Source organism: Candoia aspera, chromosome 1 (genome assembly GCF_035149785.1).
Source record: "Candoia aspera isolate rCanAsp1 chromosome 1, rCanAsp1.hap2, whole genome shotgun sequence".
Classification (NCBI taxonomy): Eukaryota; Metazoa; Chordata; class Lepidosauria; order Squamata; family Boidae; genus Candoia; species Candoia aspera.
In genome coordinates, this window is record NC_086153.1 from 232074899 (window position 1) to 232096862 (window position 21964).

Below are 21964 nucleotides of genomic sequence, written 5' to 3' on the forward strand. Positions count from 1 at the left end.
ACCATAAATTCAGTAAATCTACAATATAGTACAATACTGTACAGGTGTATTTTCTAATATTGGTATTTTTTTTCTTAAGCTTTTCTTTGCCTTCCCCTCTGCAATTAGTTGTGTTGAAAAACTGAATATTTATATGGCACGAAGAGAGTTATTTTTATCCATGCATATATCCCTATCTAGATGCAATTGTTGTTTTTAAAGTTTCTAACCACTTTTCATTGATAAAACAATCTCAAAGTGGGGATACAACAATGAAAGCAATTTATTTAAAAGCATTTTACTATATAAACTTTCTACAAAATTCCCACATCTTAAAAACCCTAAATCAGTTTTAAAACCCTGTAAAACAAGCCAGAACAAACAGAGTATCAACAGAATCAATAGGGGCACCTTACATGCAACCCAAACAAGGGGTTAACTCTGCAGCATATAACCAGAGCACCTTTCATACTGTGATACCTCCTTCTTTTCCTTGGCTGCACAGGTATGGAGCAGAATATTGAGCAGGATGTGGCTCGGTCATCAGCTGACCTGCGGATACGGAAGTCCCAGGTAAGTGGAGCTCCATGGTGGTTAGATTAAAATGTCTTTGCCAGCTGATAGCCAGGGGTAACTGAACGATACAGAAAGGAACTAGATGAGGCAGAACCATGTTTTTGGATGCAACAATGGTGAATTGCTAGTGCTGAAGCCCTTGTCCTCTCATTTACATAACCCTGATTCCAATCCCAGTTGGAATTATGAGGACTAGCATCTTCAGAGGTGCTCTGTTCCTAGGCATATTTCATGAGCAGGCTTTAGCGCTTAACTGTTCCAATGACCAAATTAAGCAGAGGAATTAGCCTTAACTAAAAGGGAAGTAAGGGAAAGTGACAGTTTAAACTTAGCAGGTGGATTACCAGACACAAAAAGTCTTTTAATTTTGAAGGATTGCAGGATTGGAGCTGTTTTCTGCTTCAACACAAATTTAGTGACTTTAAATATCTTGAAAACAGTATGGGGGAACAAACAGAAATAATGATTTTTCATTTTTGTCAAAATAAAAGGAAAAGGAAAGACAATTAAATTAGCTAAAAGAGACTTAGTATCTGTTTTAGATGCAAACCAAGGCATCATTTAGTTTTCATTTACCAAAATAAAGCCTGTAGATTTTACTTTGAAATGGAATGAAAGCCAGGATCTCCTGAAGCATGATTTATTTTTTTTATCACCAGCATTCAGTCCTTTCCCGAAAATTTGTGGAGGTGATGACCAAATACAATGAGGCACAGGTTGACTTCCGGGAACGGAGTAAAGGGAGGATCCAACGACAGCTTGAGATCAGTAAGTGTCCTAACAGTCAGAAATCACGCTGAGATGAGGAGTAGGTCTCAGTGTTTATTGCTGCAACATAAAACAGAATCCTAACAAACTGAAGAAGCGTGGGAAAAACCCAGACAGATAAACCCCAAAGGTTAAGGCGGGTCTGATCTGTGTCTCTTTGAATGGCTGCTTAATTCCTCAGTACTATGCATGCGTTTTCCCCCCTGGATAGGGGCCCCCTCCTGCTCACCAACAGTGCTCAGGACAGTAAGGTTTTCCTCCTTTGCCTTAGATGTCACCTGAGTAGAGTAGGGTCTTGAAAGCTTGGAAGAGAAATGATTCTGCCTTGTTTTTAAAAGTGGAACTCTTCTGATAGAGGCATTACATGGTCTTGGAATCCTTCAGAGCAGTGTTTCTCGACCTTAGCTGTTGCTGGCCGGGGTATTCTGGGAGTTGAAGTCCACATATCTTCAAATGGATAAGGTTGAGAAACTCTGCTCCAGAGTTTAATGACTCTTGTCATTAAACTCTTGTTCTGATGTTTCCAATTATGGGAGTCAAAATACACCCTACCCACTCCCTTTGGAAGGCTCCAAGTTGAGAAAGCAGCTCTTGCACCATTTATTTGACACTGGTTCTTTGTCTGTCATGATATTTGAATGGCACTGAATTTTGATACTCATTCCAATATGGCTAGACAGGTATCAGCAAGAGAATGCCATGCAACCTTCTCCTCAAGACTTAATTTTAGTTACCTTCATCCTAAGCTGCTGATTTTTGAAATTTGGTTAGTCACATGGTTTTAAACCTACCCTTTTTAGCTTAAGAACTAGGAATTGTTTTAAAAGGAAAATTGAAAACCTCAAGATGCTGACTTGGTAATATTTGTATCTAATGTAAAACTGCAAGGTGGACAGACTCAGTTACAGTAGTGCCGTTGGAACTGCTGAAGGATCAGACTAGGGACAAATCATCATGGAGAAAATCTATCTATGTGGTTGCTAAGAGTCAACAATTTGACACATAATCATCATAATGTAAAACTAATATATTATGTAAAATTAGTAATATTTTATAGGGATCTTCCTATATAAGTACTTCACTTATGTCACTCTCATACTAATCTTAGTTGGCTAGAAAATTAGATCCACATACTTAACATACTCATACTTTTCATATTACTTTCTTTGGGGTTAAGCAGTGTTGTGCAGAGCACAGAAATGGGGTAAGAAGTAATGACCAAAGAAATTAAAGACATCATATAAGAAAAAGAAAACGTAACTAAAATTAGTTTGCAGCAGCACCATTCAACTATTCCTCTCCATAACTTGTGGATCATCCTTGCTTTTACCATATCCATACACTGCTTCATATATTGCCTTTTCTTATTTAAACTTCTCACCTCTCTGTTTGAGGGTATCTTCAATTCCACCCTACTATAATATTCTGTTTCCTTCCTCTCAACAAGTCACTTTCCTTTGAATATTTGTTTTGGGATTCAGTCCTCATTCATTCTTCTATATGATCAAACTATCTCAATAAAGTTTTTTTGTACTGGTAACTCACTTTTGTATTTAATCAACATATATTCATCCTCCTTTCATTCTTGATCATATCTCTAGCTTTACCACATAAACTTCTTAAGTAACCCATTCTTACTACACTCAGCTTATTTTTATATTTCTCCTGATATACCTAACTTTCACTTCCATATAACAAGAAACATGCTTCTGTGTGCAACTCATTTTTGCTACTTTTGACAAGCATTCATCCCTTGCAATAGTCTATATTCTTTTCACTACATTTCTACCAGCATTTTCCTATCTTAAAAATTTTCTATTTATTTCCCCATCTTTAATAAACATCCTAGCAAAGTACACAATTTTTTCTACCTTTTCTAGGGTTTTCGTTTTTTGTTTGCTATTTATGTGAAAAAAAATCCCCTCACTCTGTTGTTCCTGTCAGACACAGCAAACTTGGTCTTTAATGCATTAATTTTCAGATTCATGCTCCTCCTTGCATCATACAATCTAATATTTCCTGCAAAACATTTGGATTCGTAGCCCAATACATAGCATCATATCCATACTAACACACACATCCATTTATGCTCCCAACCAACACACCTCTTAACATCATCAAAAGTATTTACCCAAAAAGACATTAAATAAGCCAGATAACAGCACACATTCTTGACTGTTTCCTTGCTGGGTGTGGAACCATTTGCTAAGCATTCTATTTATTTATTCTTAACTGTGCTTTATTTCATCATATACATTTCTTACTGCATTCATTTACCAGTCTTCCTCTCTCTATTCACACAAAATGCTGTATCATTCAGACCTATCATACACTTTCTCTAAACTAGCAAATGTACAACAAACTTTCTTCCTCACATTAAAGTTAATATTTTATCGGATTATCTTTTTTATTATTTTCATTTCATACACTGTGTATGTGCATCTATGGAACGGCAAATCACAATAGAATAATGTGTGTGTGTGTGTGTATGTATGTATATGTGTGTGTGTGTGTACATATATATACATATACATATACATATATATACATATATATATATATATATATATATATAAAACATATATACATATATATATATATATATATATATAAAACATATATACATATATATATATATATATATATATATATATAAAATAATGTGGTTAAGAAATACATTTCCCTCTGACTGGCTCAGAGAGCAGAAAAATGCAAAGGTGAATATTATTATTGTGTGGTAATTATTATAATGTGCATGAACATGTTCATTCATATTATACTAATTGACATTCTGGTTTTCTCCCTCTCTTTTCCCTGGGATACAGCTGGGAAAAATACAACAGATGAAGAGCTAGAGGAAATGTTAGAGAGTGGGAATCCATCGATATTCACATCTGGGGTGAGTATGTATGTGAAGCAGGCTGATGGGTTTCATAAGAAATAACGTAAGGATCCTGAATGTCAGGAAATAAATGCTTATGGTTTCCAAGAAGGATGGTTTGGGTTTGTTTGTTTTTTCCTAATGGCATCAAGTGTTACTGATTGCAGCAATAGAAAGGTAAATGAGTTGGATGGACAATGAAAATGAAAAGATATATTCAAAGGGAGAAGCTGAACTGGGGCAAAAGGAAGTATATGAAAACTGCTGTGCAGAATACTGCCCAGTATCATTGCAGAAAAGGGACTGCTTTCATGCAATGCTCTTTGGGTCTTCTCTAGATCATGGATTCCCAGATCTCGAAGCAAGCGCTGAGTGAGATTGAGGGACGACATAAGGACATTCTGCGACTCGAGAATAGCATCAAGGAGCTTCATGACATGTTTGTGGACATTGCCATGCTGGTAGAAAATCAGGTAACTGAACTGCACTGTAGTGGAAAGACGCTGGATAAATAGCCAAAGAAATTAAGTAAACACCTTAACACATTCTTTTTCAGAAAAAATATCATCTTGGGGGAGTGAAATGATTAGATTCTTGCAAGAAGCAGGAAAGGGGGATGACAATGAGTAAATTTCCCACCAGCCCACCTCACGGTCTTGTCATATTGCCAGCGCTCCAGCAATGTTGTTTTCGTTGCTGCTTGGAAGATAAAAAGTGTTCAATTGGCATACCATTTCCAGATGAAGGAAAATATGAATATAAAAGGAGCAATGTGTGTTCCCCAAATAAGGCTAAGATTTTTTATAATACTCCAGGAGCTTGGGAGGAAGAGGCATTCAATGGCACTGTCAACATAATATAAGGGAGGGCTTAAGTGTAAGACCGTGAAATCTAAAACAGACTGTTCAGAATCTAAGGAATTAAGAAGGTCGCATAGTAAACTGGGTATGGTGTTGATCTAAGACCTGGAGGCCTGCTTCAGTTCCTCACTCAGCCACAGAAACTAATTAGGTAATTTGGGGCTAGTCATTATTTCTCAGCCTAACCCAGTGTTTCTCAACCTTGGCAAATTTAAGATGTGTGGACTTCAACTCCCAGAATTCCCTAGCCAGCATGGGAATTCTGGGAGTTGAAGTCCACACATCTTAAAGTTCCTAAAGTTGAGAAACACTGGTCTAATTTTATTTTTATTTATTTATTTTATTTTCTATCCAGCCTTTATTATTTTTTATAAATAACTCAAGGCGGCGAACATACCTAATACTCCTTCCTCCTCCTATTTTCCCCACAACAACCCTGTGAGGTGAGTTGGGCTGAGAGTGAGTGACTGGCCCAAAGTCACCCAGCTGGCTTTCATGCCTAAGGCAGAACTAGAACTCACAGCTTCCTGGTTTCTAGCCTGGAGCCTTAACCACTAGACCAGACTGGCTCTAATGTATGCATACATGCTACTAAATCATAGTAAGATAGGACTGTTAATGCAGTTATACATGTGACTGAAGAAGACTTATTTTGGACTCTGATGATTTTTATCTGATTCACAAGCAGCCCAGCAAAATAACAAGACATCTAAAAATATCTCTTTTCCCCACAACCACCACCCTGTGAGGTGAGTTGGGCTGAGAGAGAGTGACTGGCCCAAGGTCACCCAGCTGTCTTTCATGCCTAAGGCAGGACTAGAACTCTCTGTCTCCTGGTTCCAGCCTGGAGCCTTAACCACTAGACTAAACTGGCTCTCTTGAGAATTAATATCTTGAAATTGAGTGAATGGATGGCAATATAGAAAGTGAGATTCAATTAAAGTAAGTTTAAGTAGTATCTTTTGAAGCATATAATTCTAATTACAGTTGGGATGCAGAAAGGACACTAGAAAAGGCAAATTTAAAACATCAATAAAGACTTTCCATTTTTAATGTAACAGAGCAGACCCACTTGAGTTTATCTAAGCATGGCTCTGAATTTTATAACCCATAGTCATAGTATGGCTAGTTGATTTGCATGATGGTTTGGTTGGCTGAGCGTATATAATGGCAGGCTAGGACCATAGCTAAGATAACTTGGATATCGGAGGTAAGATTTATCTATGCTTGTTGCTTGCTGCATTGCACTATTCCAGTGAGTTAGAATTCAAATTTTTTCAAAAGGCCCTTTCATACATCACATGATGATGATGACTAAGATAATCCTTGTTAGGATCAGTTATGGGTGAGAAGTAGTCTGCTTAATAGTATTTAGGCTTTGATGCCAATCTTTAAGGGTCTTTTCTTGTTTTCTGCTTGCAATGCAATGCCGAGGAGATGGCAATCAGTTTATGGTGAGTATATCTTTAGAACATAAACCTAGCTTGGGAGGGAGGCAGAGAATGTGAGGGGATTTATGATGGGTTATCATGGCTGAAAGTCTATGGATATGAAACAAATACTTACCCAGGGAGTCACCTAGATAGGATGAAGAATTGGCATGCTTTGGGGAGAGAGAGCACAGCTCTACCATGGGATGATGGCTGAGTCAGAGAAAAGTTCAAGTCTGTCTAGAGACGGGATGGTTGGGAAGCTGTGGGTGTTCTTTCACAGCCCTTCTTCATAACTCTTTCTAGCATGTTCACATTCTTTCTCTCCCACTTTTAAATTTCACAGGGTGAAATTGTAGATAATATAGAACTCAACATGATGCACACCATGGACCACATAGAGAAAGCACGTGAGGAAACCAAGAAGGCTTTAAAATATAAGAGTAGGGCACGCAAGGTGAGCCTTTCCTACAGACCTCCAGCTTGGCACTCTCAGCCACTTTGCCAGTTTACACTTTTTGCTTCTGCCTCTTTGGCTTCTGTCTTCTTCTTCCTCTGCAAGGGAGCCATGATTGACCGCATAGAGAACAATATGGACCAGTCAGTAGGCTTTGTGGAGAGGGCCGTTGCTGACACCAAAAAGGCTGTAAAATTTCAGAGTGAAGCACGAAGGGTGAGAAGAATTATTGGTACCCAGCCCCGTCTCACCTTGTTTAGACTCTGATCCCAGTGTTCGTTGAACTCACCTCCTGCAGACCTCTTTCTGTCAGCTTGGTGTTTTTAGATCCAGACCCAGTTATTCCTTCCCACTCTCTTTCTGTTCCTCTGTCTACCCTGCAGCCACTTCAAAACCCACCCACTTTGTCAATAAACTTTATTAGTTGTTTTGCTAAGCACTGCTTTGTTTTATGAGTGGTCATCCTCTGTTCCTTCCCTTCAACATGAAGAAGGTCTCTTCTTTCACAGCTCCTTTTAAAATATTTTTTTAACCATCTTTGAAGAATGTGAGGTTTGAACTTCTCTAGAATGCTAGTCTGAATGTCTTCTACTTATGCTTTGAGTTGTCTTTCCATTCTGTTCTTGTTCTGTATGCAAAGGCTTATCCCTGTTAGTTCTGATAAGCTATACAGAGGTTATGGCAAATGGCAGCCAACAATCCAACCTCTTTTATTCTAGCAAAGTTCTCCCGTGCCTTTAATAACTGTACGGTAGGCAAAGGTTCAGTCACCTAGGGGTGCTATTGGCTTGGGAGTCGGGAATTAGTATATGTTGTAAGTTCGGCAGCTGGTAAAGGATGAGGTCTGCTCAGTGAAAATGGCAAGAACTAGTTTGATTGTAGCTTTCATTTCCAGCTGTAAGAAAGCCAGAAACTGAAAGTAGTTGAAACCCATTGTTCAGTGTCCTTACTTTAATTAATTAATTAATTTTATATGGCTACCCATCTCAAATACATGGCTCTGGAAGCTTACAATAATTTAAAAAATAATTAAAAATAAAGAACAAAATGTTTTTATGCTGAGAAAATTAGCTGGTTTGGGGGATGTGGCACAAGAAAGTCTGAGAATTACAGCTTTTTGCACTCATCATGCAAAATGCATCACATAAATTAAGACTGAAATTATGTCTCAACAGGGACTGCTAGCACTTTTTTTTTTTAAAGAAAGAACATTAAGGCAGGCTTATCCACACTTGTAAAGCCTGAATTTTGTAAAACGAGTTCATTAAACTCTAAATTGACAATTACAGGCAGTCTGATGGCTGAGGAAAGGATCCTCTTAATGGTGTTGGCTGTTGGCTGAGGAGTAACGCTGACTGGGTTATTGATAACAAGGCTGTGCAGAGCTTTTTGTTCAAAGGAAAAAAGGGTGTTTTGGAAAACACATGAGCATGCAAGTAGCATCTGTGGGTGAATCCTTAAGTAATCCCAGGAAAAGACTCAACTGCTTTAAGGAACTGCTGAAGAGTATACAGCCACGTGCACTGCAGAGCATATTTTTTCCTTTGATTCCAAAGTCCTGCATAGCCCTAATTAATAGCACATTTCTGATTCAGATGTGCAGGTTTGAACAGCAAATCCCATTGTGCCAGTGAAAGATAAGCATCTATATTATATTGTATCCTTGGCTGCAGTATGTGTGTCTGTATGTAATATCCAAGGCAAGCTTTGTGTTGAAATGAGGGCCAGATACTAACATTTGTCTTACAAGTAGCTCTGTCTTGCAATTCTTTAAAAACAAGGTAAGGCAGGCATACAGATCATGGGTTCTGGAATTCTTTCCCACCTTAATAATAGTGCTGCTCTGGGTCACATGACCAGGAGGGAGGTGAGGCTCAGAACTGAGCAGTCAGCAACATTCCTAGACACTGCCCAACTGCTTCTCCTGTAAGAGCACACTGGGGAATTTTTTTCTGGAATCTTTTTCTCTGCAGCTCCCAGCTGGATCCAGCCTACTTTTAAAACCTACCTTTATCTGGTTTCTCCCACCATATCAGATTTGACCCCATTCTGTTCAGTTTTCAGAGTTATCCTGCTGACAGGCAGAATCTTGAGTCCCTTTACATAAATTCTTCCCAATATTCCATTGGATTGGAAAAATGTTCCAATAGGAACTTTTATTCTGCTTTAATAATAGATACAGAAGCCACCAAGTCCAAATGAAGCCCCCATCCTGTTCCCTGTCATCCTGATCTTTTTAAACCCAGGCTAATAATTTAAAATAAAATCAGTCTTGTACACCAAGGATTGTCTAGCTGGTTGGCTCTGATAGCCCAATCTATTCTAAAAACCGAATAGTTGAATGGAGGTTTCTATAGCCAATGTCACTTGTTGTTCATTTGCACATTCACACTCATCCCAACAGAACTTGACCTTTGAACTTTTACTTACATGATTATTTGGTTTGTTGAATAGGATTGAGTTTGTAATACATCTGGCAACACATTCTGTGGTGATTAGATCATTCGTTGATTATGCATATAGATTATTAATTCCACTAAATCATAGAAATGCAAGCATCAGTCCGGTAATGGTATGTGGGAATGACCTTGGGAGACAGGAGGAAGAGCCACAGCCAGGGGAACAGTCAGATAAAAGGCGGCTGAGCCCACAGAAGGAATGTGGATGTGGCAAACATCTCAGAAGGGACCCTCCCTGGTTTCTTGGGCTATAAAGGTGACAGAGGAAGAAATGTACTTTCCAACTTGCAAGATTATGTTAATGTAATCTTATAATAAAGTATGATTAGTTCATCTGGGCGTACTTGCTCTCTGGCCTACCTCGCAAGGCTGACAAATCCAGACTTAAACAGTATAAAACTAAGTGCTTTAACTTAACAAAAAGCTACCCGCCAAATTTGCTCAAACCTTTCCTCCCATTTGTTGGTATGCCATGGTTAAATCTTCCTTTTTTTACTCTTCTAGAAAACAATAATTATCATTGTGATAATAGTAGTCTTGCTGGGAATTGTAGCTCTCATTATTGGACTTGCAGTTGGACTGAAGTAAAAGTAACCAGCTGGGTATCTGGCACTGAACCGTAAGTAGTCTGGGAAGCTGATTTATTCTTTCAGTTCTTTACTGCTTTTTCAGGTTTACTTTAATCTCTCATTGTCAGGGAAGTTTTTGAATACTTTCCTCTCTGTTTGAAGACCATAAGACTTGGGGTTAGGGTTGATTAGTTTGTCTGATCACAATATCCAAATTTATCCCTTGTTTTATAAAAAGAACTCCATATAATCCAGTAAGATTCTTTCTACAATGTGTTGGACAAGGATGTGCTGTCCAATTTGCACTTTAACATATGCTTCTGAATTTCTGTTTCCCAGCACTGGGAAAGTGGTAGAAAAGAATGACCAGGCTCATGAATCAAAGTAAGCCACAATGTGATTTGTTTGGTTTCAGCTTAGTACCACATGTCTACCCTGCCATTGTTTTTTTAAAAAACAAACAGTGGCTTAAGGTGTATCATTATACATGAACTAGGTCACCATGGCTTATATAACAAACTATTCTTAAAGTAAACCTTACCAATGTTTGATAGTCTGGAGAAGTTTGAGGTTTTCCACAAATACGATGTATGCCTTCTAAATAGGCATCTACTGTATTCCTTCACAGAAATAAACTGTATTTGTGGAATTGTATTAACAGTACTACTTGGTCCTCTGAGGGTATTTATAAGACCATCTGCAGAAATTAGCTGATTTTTATGCTTGGTTGATCTGTGAAATTTTCCCATGATAATATAGGTCCCTGATAACAGATCAGCTGTTTCTCTCATATTAGTTCCATCACTTCACCTCACCATTGAGCTCTGAGCACCTCACTCAGAGTGTAACTTTTTGTTGTTCCTCAAAGATGAGGGCTTCCTCTACTATCTCCCATTGCCTTTTTGTAGACTAAAGCTTAAGGGCTAATAAGGAAGGCCATCACACATACACACAAAAAAGAATCTTAACTTACTAAGGGCTAGGTGAGAGGATGATTCCTTTCATGGTCTACCACTCTATAGGAGTTTGATATATTCCTATGACTAGAATAAAGTGGGCTGCTCTTTCCATTTTGAGACCTAACTTTTCCCACTTTGTTCCTTTCCATCTTCCAGACATTCCCACGCTCCTCCTAAGCCAGTAGCAAGATTTTCCTTCTTGAACTTCACTGCCATGGTTTGATCTTTCCTTCCCTACCCTCCTTGGATGAAGTATGCATGGTGCCCTGCAGAATGAGTGCACTTGCACCAGTGCTTCCTGTGAGAGCCAGGTTGTTCCAGTCCCATAGCCTGAAGACCCTAATATACCTTCCTGCAACCAGAAAATCCAGAAACCTCATGGCATTCCAGAGAGAAGTTCCTATCTGATCTACTCCTTATCCATTCCTCCTTTCCTTCCCGATTTACCTGCTGCCTTCAATTCAAGCATTTCTTCTTGAATGATCAACAATACAGTGGAAATGAACCTTAGAGGAATTTGGGGAGCCTTATTGCCTACCTCACTGCTTTAATTTAACCTTTTCAAAAACACTGTACAGATTATTGGAGATGCCAGCCAATATTACTTCCAAAAAGTCCATGTTACAGCTAAGACTTAAACCTGTGGTTGTCACCCACCTCCTAATCTTTACCCCATTTTAGACTCCACAAGCTGGAGCAGGTATTGTATTTTCTATGGAAGAGATGAAATGATAGCCCAGAGGGATCCCCTCAATCTGCATCAAGTGAGGAAATGAACACTTAAAAGTAGCTATAAGAAGGGACAAGGAATCTGCAGTCAGTTAAGCCGTTCTTGGAAGATACAGCAGATTTAGGCAGACAAGCACAAATTGAGGCACTCCAGACTTGAAAACACCAAGGTGTTCAGTCCATGTTTTAAATCAAGCCAACAGCTGTGTTTTGCATTGGGGATGGACTGTTAGCCCTCATATCCTTGAAGTCTGAGATGCTTGTGTTTTATTACCTAGTCAGCTGAAATGTTTTGGTATAGCCATGGACATTCCACACTTTGGGAACTTACAACAGGTCTGAATAACAAGGAAGACCTATCTTCAAATACTCATTAACAAAGACACTCCTAGGGGATATGTGTTACTTACATCTTGGATAACCCCTTTCACTTGTGGAATGCAGTTATATTTCTGAGGCACTGTAAGTAGTGGTGTGCAAAGTATTTTGTGATTGAAATAGTTCAGTTTTGAATGGTTGCTCTGAGTGTACTGAAATGGTTTGACCTTGGAACTGAGGATGAATGAAATGTACACTTGAAACAGCCCATTTTAACCCAACATGTTTTGTACACCTCTATTTGCAGAATTTAATTTCCTTCAAATCAAATGAATGCTTGAGTACTGAAGGCATGATGTATCTCATCTCTATTCTGATATTTAATTGTGTTTATGGTATATCTGTTTGAGGACATGAAGATTAGGGAAATTGGAGACCGTGTGTGTGTGTGTGTGTGTGTGTGTGTGTGTGTTCTATTTTAATTTTTAAAATTTTGTACTGATGGTTTCTGGTTGATAAATGTTGCACCCATCACTGAAATTGCTGTTTGTAATCTGGCCAAGGTTTGTAGGGCAAGAAAACTGGTCTGGAGAAAAATATTGCGTTTAGTTGATGGCATGGCAGCTGAGGCCCATGCTTTCTAACACCTAATCTCTTTACAGAAAACATTTTATTGCTGGATAAAATACTTCTGTTTTGTTAAGGGTGAAAGAGAAAGAATCTTTCTCTTATGAATACAGTTACAGCAGTTATGTTTTTCTGATAGAAATTCCCCTCAATTTTTTTCTCAACTTGTTTTTGTATATGAGAAAGTTTTGCTATGGTTACCAACTTGTATGCCCTTTGGCCCTCTCAACCCGACCTGTGCCATTCCTACAGTGGTGTCACACATGGAAATGGAAAGGTTTGTGTATTTGTGAAATGCTTAAAAATTTGTGGATTTCTCTAGTGGGGGGGGGTACATTTTTGTTTGTTTAGAGAAGCTAGTCATATCATGAGAGGGAGTGCCAGGCCTTTCCTTGGGGGGAAAAGTTAACACAATTGTTCTTGCCTTCAGTATCAGTATATTTGCTGCATGGAAACCTACCTCAGAGACTAAATCAACCACGTTCTCTGCTTACACCTGCTTTTCAACATAGGGCTGTGGAGGAGTCATTTCTATGGCAGATTTTAGGACTCTGGCAGTAATGTTTTATCAGATTCAGAGATCAGCTGCACACTCAAATTCTATAGAGATTATTTGCTTTCTGATTACATGAGACATAATAGCCCTTTGATTGGAACTGAAGAGATTATTCCCATTGGGTCTGGGAAGAGATGACTACTTAGTAATTCCTAGCAATATTTATCAGCTTCTCCACCAGTTCCACCATTTAGATCCACCCAGCTTCTAGTTTGTCTAGCCATGGTGGGTAGATGAAACATTTATATAACATTCTTCTGGGGGTGACAGACAGAGCTGAGAAAGTGTGGTGGTCTTTCATAGCTTTGATGTCTGTAACTTGTAAATGGGCTGGCAGCAGCAGTGAAAGGATCATTTATGAGAACTATCTGTAAAGATGGAAGACTGAACTTCAACATACTAAGCTGCCTATGGACAGCAGAGATTCTAGGAATTTTTATGAAACTTTTTAAAGAAATGGTAAAGTTTAAGAATAAATGAAGTTATTTGAACATCAGCCTGTAATCTTGTGTCTGTCCACTGAACTCCTGAACTAGTGGGTATAACCATACAATTACACTAATTTGAGAGACAACATGTACTTCTTTTGGCCTCCAGTATGGCCTGTATCATGTTCGCCATATCGTTTGTGGTATCTGGAGGAGGGTGTGGTAGGAATGGCTATATGAACACATAAGTACTAAGGAGCTGCCTCTGTGTACCTTTAGGACACCAACTTTAGCTGAACATTTTCCTCTCATTGCCAGTTATTATGCAGAGATGTCCTGTAAATGGTACCCTTGGAATGTACAACTACTCTTTCCATCTAAAACAACTATGAATTGTACAAGTCCCAACATGGACTTGGCACAACAGTATTATATAAAAAGAGCTTGAGAGACAGTAACCCAATGAAGAAAGTTTGGTAATACAATCTGGGTCCTATCTAGATCTGTGAAAGAACAGTCTGTAATATCTTCTTCAGCTCCTCTGTGTTGTCTCCCAACCTTCCAATCTTATAGTCTAAACTCTGTTACTGTGTGACTCACAAAATAAGCCCCGCTCTTTCTCCAATTCTATCAACTCCATGCTTATTAATATATCTGGGTATTTTTCCTCTTATTGAGCAGAAGAAGATAATGATTATGCTATGCTGCATCATCCTCATCATTATCCTGGCTTCTACTATTGGGAGCTTCTTTATCTGAGCACTCATTCCTTGTTCTTTGCCACTTGTCTCAGGTAAGTTGTATGCAAATACAGAAGCTTAGTGTTATCATTCTTAACCAGGGCAATTGGGGTCTTCCAAACTGCTCTTGTATTAGGCTGTATTTCTATTTCCACCAGGATTAGGACAGGCCTAGTTGTGGTGAGAATGGTACACCAGATAATACTTCACTGTAGTAAATAATTGTTTATAGAAAAAATAGCCATCAACTTAAATAAGCCTATGCAAGCTAGGTGAGTGAGGATAAAAGACAGACTGGTTTCCTAAATGGAATGTTAAAATCAAATGAAAAGATAAAAGGTATCTTACTCCAATTCATAGGAGGAGAAACTGTCCGCATATTGCAACTGTCGGCACAGTGTTGCGCTGGTTTTCCTCCTTCCTCTGGGGCCAGTTCCATTTGGTGTTCATGGGGGGGAAAGATCCAGCCCGCGTCCCCTACTTTGTGGGGTGCCTCAAGGCTTGGTTCTCGCCCCTCTCCCATTTAACATCCACATGAGGCTGCTGGAGGAGGTGATCTGACGGTTTCGGGTGAGGTATCATCAGATAACCAGCTTTATATCTCCACCCCGGGCTGCCTGAGTGATGCCATGGATGATCTGTCCCAGTGCCTGGAGACTTGGGGGCCTGGACGGGGTGCAATGGGCTTCAACTCAACCCAAGCAAAATTGAGTGGCTTTGGGTATGCGGGCCTTCCAGGGACAAGGTTTTTCCATTGTTGGTCCTGGATGGGGTGGCACTGCCCCAGATGGATGCAGTGTGCAATCTGGGGGTCCTCATAGACTCACAGCTCCTGCCTGAAGAGCAGGTGGCAGCCATGGCTAGAAGGGCCTTTGCACACCTTCGAGTTGTGTGCCAGTTGCACCTGTTCCTGGACCGAGAGGCTTTGTTCACAGTCACTCATGCCCTCGTGACCTCCCATCTGGATTACTGCAATGTGCTCTACATGGGACTGCCCTTGAAGAGCATTTGGAAGCTTCAACTGGTACAGAATGTGGCTGCACAGGTAGTAAATGGTGTCAAATATTTGACATATGTAACACCACTATTACGTGAGCTGCATTGGTTGCCGGTGTGCTTCCAGGTGAAATTCAAGGTGCTGGTTAATATGCTAAAATACCACTTACTATCTCTGCATCTTTTCAGTTTTCTTTTTCTTTCCTTTCAGGATGGATCTGTAAGATGATTTTGGCCTTTCAGGCTTCCCCAATCTTTTATCTCCCGTGCTTCCAGTTTTGGAGATGTCACAGCCAATGATTAACCTGTCAAAATGTTTTAGTTGGACTCCAGGGTATGAAAAGGGGAAGGAGGAGCCAGAATAGAGCCAATGCATAGAAACCTGGGATGGGGGAGTGAACATTAGAACCCAGGGGTCTTTTTCACAAGAAGTTCCTAAAGCCAACCAAACTAAATCTTGATTAACCAATCAACTTTAATACTTAGGTTTAATGGGACCTCATTACCAGTTATGCTGGGTCCTTCTACCGAGTATAAATTTTTTTGGAACTGAAACCAAATCCCGGGGAGACATTTTAAATGATTCTTATGGAAGATGACAATAAGCTACACATCCCCCTGCCTTATCTTTAAAGATAGGATTCAAAATTGACATGTACCTCCTCGCTTTTAAATGTGAGGCGTTTCCCCTGGTTGTACGTTCTGCTTACGCTATGTAAAAGAAACCCGACTCCTTCCAAGACTCTCATGTCCTAGCTCCAGTGGTATGAGATTAGACATCTGGATAAAAATCTGTCCCAGATTTTCTCACCTTCTATCCAGCACAATCTTTGTAATCCTTTTGATTCCAGTCACAGATATGTATATATTTCTAGCTCATTTAACTGCAAATTCTGGCCCAAGCTGCAGACATCTGTAGTGGAGGCAGGACTCTCATGCTGATAAAGATTTGTTTGGACAGAAACTGTATCAATGTATTACTTTTAATACATTTCTTACATACTGAAAGCTTGTTTTTTATTTAAAAAATGAAAACTTGTTTATTCAAGCAGGTAACATTTATTGCTTCTGATCACGGCCTTGGTTGGGGTGAGTGAGTGTGGTGGGCACATTATTCATTTGACCCTGGTCCAGTAATATCCTTTTAGCTTCCATTTGGGTAAAAGTCTCCCATTCTCCCCTTTGAAATGAAACTCATCATTAGATAGGGAAAGGGAGATCTTTGCAACTATATAATGAACTATTCTTCCTTATTTATACTGCAAAAGTTATTCCAGTTTTAAATTAAATCTGGATTAAGTTAAGTTTCTGCTACTGTTCCAAAAGCATAGATGTTAACAAAGGAATCCTCCTGAATAAAAAGTTTATTTCATCTAGAGTCACGTGTGTTAGATTAAGTCAACAAAGAATTGCTCAGATACAGTGGGCTTAGAATCTCTTAGGATCTTCCCAGTTCAGCTCCAAATATTGGAATAAGCTTCTATCTAAATTTACAGCAGGGATGGGCATAAATACACAGATAGACTTTTATTTTTTTTTATTTTTATTAAAGACTGTACCATCTGACTAGTATTCATTAGAGTCTTAATTAACACACAAAAGAGGAGCAGCAGCAACTGGCAGCTTTGTTTCTACTTCTACATTGATCCCAGAGACATTCTTATGATGGCATGTGGGAATGTAGGTCTCCCAAGGTCATTCCCACATACCATCACAAATTGTGAGTAGCTGTAGCCAGTGCTTTGCTTGGAGGTGCACACTTGCCCAAAGACAAGGGTATGCTGGAAGGGTAGGGAATGACTGGTTTGCTTTCTGGTAAATAGTATTTTGGAAAAGATAGCAGCCATTTTGTGAATAGGAAATAGTTCGCATAAAATGTAAAACGCCCAGTGTGCCCATTGACCATTTGCCTATATCTGGCTTACAGGAAAAATGCTTCCAGCCTTAAAAGGAACTATTAGAAGATAATTTATTTATCAAAGTCATTAGGTATCCAAATATTTAAACCAGATTTTGGGAAACTGTTCTTCCCAAATCAAAGATGCATTGGAATTTGTCAGATTAATCCAAGACCAGGTGATCTTGGTCTAAATGTGAAACACTGTAGCAAGCTTCCATGATGAATTTATTTATCCCAAGTTCTACATCATTATCACCACTCCATCACCCTCCATATTTATCAGACTTCCACATATATAGTCACTCACTTGTTGCTTCACCCACAAATATCTCTGTTAGGAAAGACAAGTTTCCAAAGAATTGCTGTAGCAGATAATGTTCCGCAAGTCTCTGCTCATACCCTGTCAGGCAGGTAGAACCTTCCCCAGTAGCGACCCTTGTACTGTAAGTCGTAAGGGCTCAGATACTTCCGTATTCCCAGCATATTGGAAGTAACAATGCGCTCAAATGTCCATGGATTCTGGTTATTGTGCCGCCTCTCCTCTTCTCTCTCCTGCATCTCTTGAAGGGTTTGCTTGCTGACTGCTTGGGCTGGGAAAGGCAACTTCTTGGCCACTTGGGTTAGGAAGTTTTTCACCTCAGCAAACTCACAGTGCCCACCAATTTCCACTATGAGACGACCTGTTTTCACCGCTGACACATAATGATCAATTGCACCTTTGCCACCACCCATGCGGTGTCCTAGTCCTTTGCGGGTAATGGGTTTGTAAGGGGCAGGGACTCTCCACACAGCAAACATTGTCTTGGAATTCATGTGCCGATTAATACTCAGGCGCATCATTTCAAAGTGAGCCCAGCGGAGATAGCCACCACTCATAGCCTGCAGGCCCAGGAAGGGTGGGGGAAAAATATTTTTATAATTCAGGTAAGAAAGACCATGATTAGATAAATTTTCTGAAATTGCAAGAGGGGATCTCCTCTTTCACATCCAACTGCGATCTTATACTTTTATACAACTATGAAACCGCACCAAGAAGACTCTCACTTACCACAATACCATATTGTCCTTCAGTAAATTCTCTGGCTTCTGTAGAAGGACCTCGGATGTCACGTAAATTCTTGAACTGTCGCCTAACCTTAGGCAAATTTGGCGCTCTCTCAACAATTCTCAGTTTGGGTTTCTCAGGAATGATTATTCCTAAAAGAATGGAATTGAAGACTCAGTTCTTCTCACAACTGCCTTCCAGCTGGACTTTTCAACAGAATTACTCAGATTCCAGAATTTCAGCTCATGAACTATGCTTGTGCCTCCTAATTGCCTACCTACTGCAACCATACAGGAGCACTATCACTATCTTTTAAAACAAAACAAGATTATTTAGAAATTAGTAAGTCAAGAGACTAAGGGATCTTATTTTTTTTTAGAAGAACTTTATTGATTTTCAAAGTAGAGTTAAAATACAAAATGTAGAATATAGATAAGATAGAATATAGAACTAAAGGAAAAAGGAAAAACTATAAAGATGCAAAATTAGGTAGAAAACAGAAAGAGAGAGTGACTTCTGACCTTCTCCAATATAGATATAAATGCATATTATACAGATATAACCTCTTACCATTAATTAAACCTTAGTAACGTTATTTCTATAAAATCAAACCATTTAATCATCAAAACCCAAAATCAAAACTTCATTTTTTTCACACAAGCAAATAATCCAAAAGTGGTTGCCAAGTAGAAACAAATCCAGACACTGTATTTTCTCTTATCAATGCTGTTAACTTCACAAGGCACCTTATTTAAGAGCATCCAGTTAAAGTTTCATTTTCCCCAACATCATATAAAGGAAAGTGATAGGTTGATACAAATCCTGTCCTTTTAAGTTTTCTGTATGTAAGGACTAGCTTTGAAGAAACATAGGGAAAGAAGTAAATGCCAGCAAGTTAAACAAAAGCCACACAGAGATAGAATCTACGTACAGCAGGCACACACATGGTATTGACCAACAGAGGGAGTACCAGAAGTGCGTGCAAAAAAAAAAATGTGTGCCTGTTTCAGCTTTGCAACTACAGTGGTATAAATTGGTCCTAAATTAGAAGTAGATTTTCCATACAATTCAGTGACAGTACTTGTAGACATTTTTAAGTATCAAACTTATTTTTATTCCTTCAGTTAAATGTAAGCTGTGACCAAGGAAAGGGCCTATCATGCTGCTAATGCTAAATACAGAAGCAGCAGAAGACAGGACGGCTTTGTCTGCTGCTCCACTGCCTTTATTGAGATTGCACATTTACTTTAAGCTGAGCAAACCATAGCTAAAATTTAAAAAACAGGCTCAAATCTACATTCCAAATATTCATTATAAGAGGCCATGTGGTATAATGGTTAAAGAGATGATCTAGGAGCAGGTTCAAAACCAGCCTTAACCAAAGCAGCTCAACTATCAGCAGCATAACTAGTACAGTGTAATTGGTTTGATTTCAGTTCCAATGCAAAGAACTTTTAGCATGTCACAGAATTGCTTTGCTAAATATTATAAAATGTATATACAGAAGACCATATACATTAACTGCATGACACCTCAAGGGCATAAATTGGGAATATTTTAGGAACGTATGCCCCAACCCCATCAGAAAAGAATAACAAACTAATAAAGATGTTCAAATTGTACATCTATCTTTCTGGAAAATTCTCCCTTCTGAAATTCATGAGGCACTATATTATACTTTTAGGGTCTTGCTGAAGACTTATTTCACTCACACCTTTCTTATCTGAATGGAGTTTGGCTTCATTTTTATTCTTCTTTTCCTCAGTTTTCAACTATGTTATTTTTTAATTTATTATGTATACTTTATATTTTAACTGACTGTACACTGTTTCAAGATTTGTTAAAATGAGAAGTTATGTACAAATACATTAAACAAATAGTATTCATAGGAAATTATTCTATCTTCACTCAGTAATTTGCTGCCAAATTTCAGCAACAAGAAGTTGGAGCACTGAAAGAGCTGAAAAACAGATGGGGAGTGTTAGCACCAATCCAAAAGAACAGTACATTTCACACTTCCAGTGTAACACCATACTTGCCTATTTATGAATAAGTCCCACTGACTTTAATAGAATACACTCCCACATAAATGCGTATAGACCTGAGGCATTAGACAGTGGGAAAGTATTGAATAATAATGTAGGAATGCAAGCTATACTGTACACTTCACCTTACCACCATTTTAGTAACATTCTCCTCTATCCCTCAGCGTACCTGTATAATCTGGAAGCGGCCCATATTTCCTGTAGCCAGCAGTGAGAATTTTTATTCCACCAAAACCTAAAAAAAAGAAAGAAAAAAAGAAATGCACAAAAAGTTATTGCCAAGAAGGAATGGCCCATACACAAACTCTTATGAAGGCATCTTCCCTCTAACAAACCAGTAGCATGTCCTGGAAATATTTCTCATATATTATAGTAGGAAGTTACAGTTATATTTCCTCTGAAGACATCAAGTTGTTTCACCTTTAGGCATACTGACTGGGTAGAATTATAGTCCTAACACTTCTGCAAGTCAGAGCAGCTCATTTGAGTTTAGGAAGAATTATATCCCAACAGCCCTGGCTATACTATAGTGGATAAAAACCAGTTACAATATCACATTAAAAGAAAACAAGGAACCAGACATTAAAAATGTTGGATAAGCAAAAACCAGAGAATAAACTGCTGTTTCTGAAGACCATCACCAACCCATATCACCCAAGCTTACAACAGAAGGACCATTAAAGATAAGGCAACAGACAACAAGGGCCCAGCCTTCCAAGCTTTATTATGAACTAATCTTTATTATAAATAAGACTTGTGGCATGTAAAGGCAATGTAAAGGCAATTGGTTAAAGGAAGCTCTGGCGTGGGCTGGTCCATGAAGTCATGAAGAGTCGGAAGCGACTGAACGAATAAACAACAACAAAACAACAAAGTCTCTCTCCTTTCACAACTATTATAGATATGAAATATTTGCCTTTGCTATCTGGTTAACACATGCAGTAACCTCGTTTTAATTGACAAGCCAAATTACTGCATAGCAGAGAGGCAGGCATGGAAGAGGAGCGCAACCATTTCACTCTCCATCTCTTAAAGGGGGGTGGTCCTTGCAACTGGACTGTTTTAGATATTTCATCGCTTGGATTTTTTATTCTTTATTTTTTATTTCTATTTATAGTATTTTTACTGTATTTTATTTTTTGTATTATTCTGATGGTTTTAATCACTTGTTGTAAACCGCCCAGAGGCCTCCGACGGGAGAAGATGGGCGGGGATAAATTAGATAGATAGATAGATACATGGATGGATGGATGGATAGATAGATAGATGATAGATGATAGATAGATAGATGATAGATGATAGATAGATAGATAGATAGATAGATAGATAGATAGATAAAAAATAAAAAATAAACTGGCCTTGTTGCTGCGCGAAAAAGTTAACTGCTGCGCTACAAAAGGCACAAAGCCGGAGGACGGCGTTATATCCTCCTGACGCTGCAAGAAGGTGCAAGTCCTCCCTCCACGATTCTTACAGAAGGAGGACGGCACGACGTCCTTCTGACCTGTTGGTGTCGGCGCCCCCGCGAGGGCGCTTAAAGGGCCCCTGACCAGCCTCCACATTCCCTTAATTCCGAGGACGAGCTACTCTCGTAGAAACACCAGGCGGGATCCCCCGTATCGACGCGAGAAAGTAACGGAGA

The 21964-nt window shown here is 39.0% G+C and overlaps 2 protein-coding genes and 1 long non-coding RNA gene across 6 annotated transcripts in view; 1 reads left to right on the plus strand and 2 right to left on the minus strand.

The window, feature by feature from the left end:
* STX3 (syntaxin 3) overlaps nt 1-16296 on the plus strand; it is a 40263-nt gene extending 23967 nt beyond the window's left edge. For 2 of the 4 annotated variants that reach the window (XM_063289133.1, XM_063289136.1), the window contains exons 5-11: nt 485-552; nt 1215-1323; nt 4149-4222; nt 4543-4677; nt 6841-6951; nt 9915-10029; nt 11095-13659. In XM_063289133.1, the coding sequence (XP_063145203.1) occupies nt 485-552; nt 1215-1323; nt 4149-4222; nt 4543-4677; nt 6841-6951; nt 9915-9998 (581 nt within the window). In that variant the 3' untranslated portion in view covers nt 9999-10029; nt 11095-13659. Of the gene's footprint in view, nt 1-484; nt 553-1214; nt 1324-4148; nt 4223-4542; nt 4678-6840; nt 6952-9914; nt 10030-11094; nt 13660-14277; nt 14769-15543 lie in introns of those variants that run through there. The other 2 variants (XM_063289135.1, XM_063289134.1) reach the window with 2 other exon arrangements.
* On the minus strand, nt 262-15576 carry LOC134487371 (uncharacterized). Its single transcript, XR_010066847.1, has 2 exons — nt 15503-15576; nt 262-613 (listed from the first exon to the last, which is right to left on the minus strand). It is a non-coding gene; the product is annotated as an uncharacterized LOC134487371 (long non-coding RNA).
* Nucleotides 16297-17439: 1143 nt separating the features above from the next.
* Nucleotides 17440-21964, minus strand: MRPL16 (mitochondrial ribosomal protein L16). Its single transcript, XM_063289137.1, has 4 exons — nt 21827-21964; nt 20492-20557; nt 18281-18429; nt 17440-18111 (listed from the first exon to the last, which is right to left on the minus strand). The coding sequence occupies exons 1-4, from the start codon at nt 21882-21884 to the stop codon at nt 17626-17628; spliced, it is 759 nt and encodes a 252-aa protein (XP_063145207.1). The 5' UTR covers nt 21885-21964; the 3' UTR covers nt 17440-17625.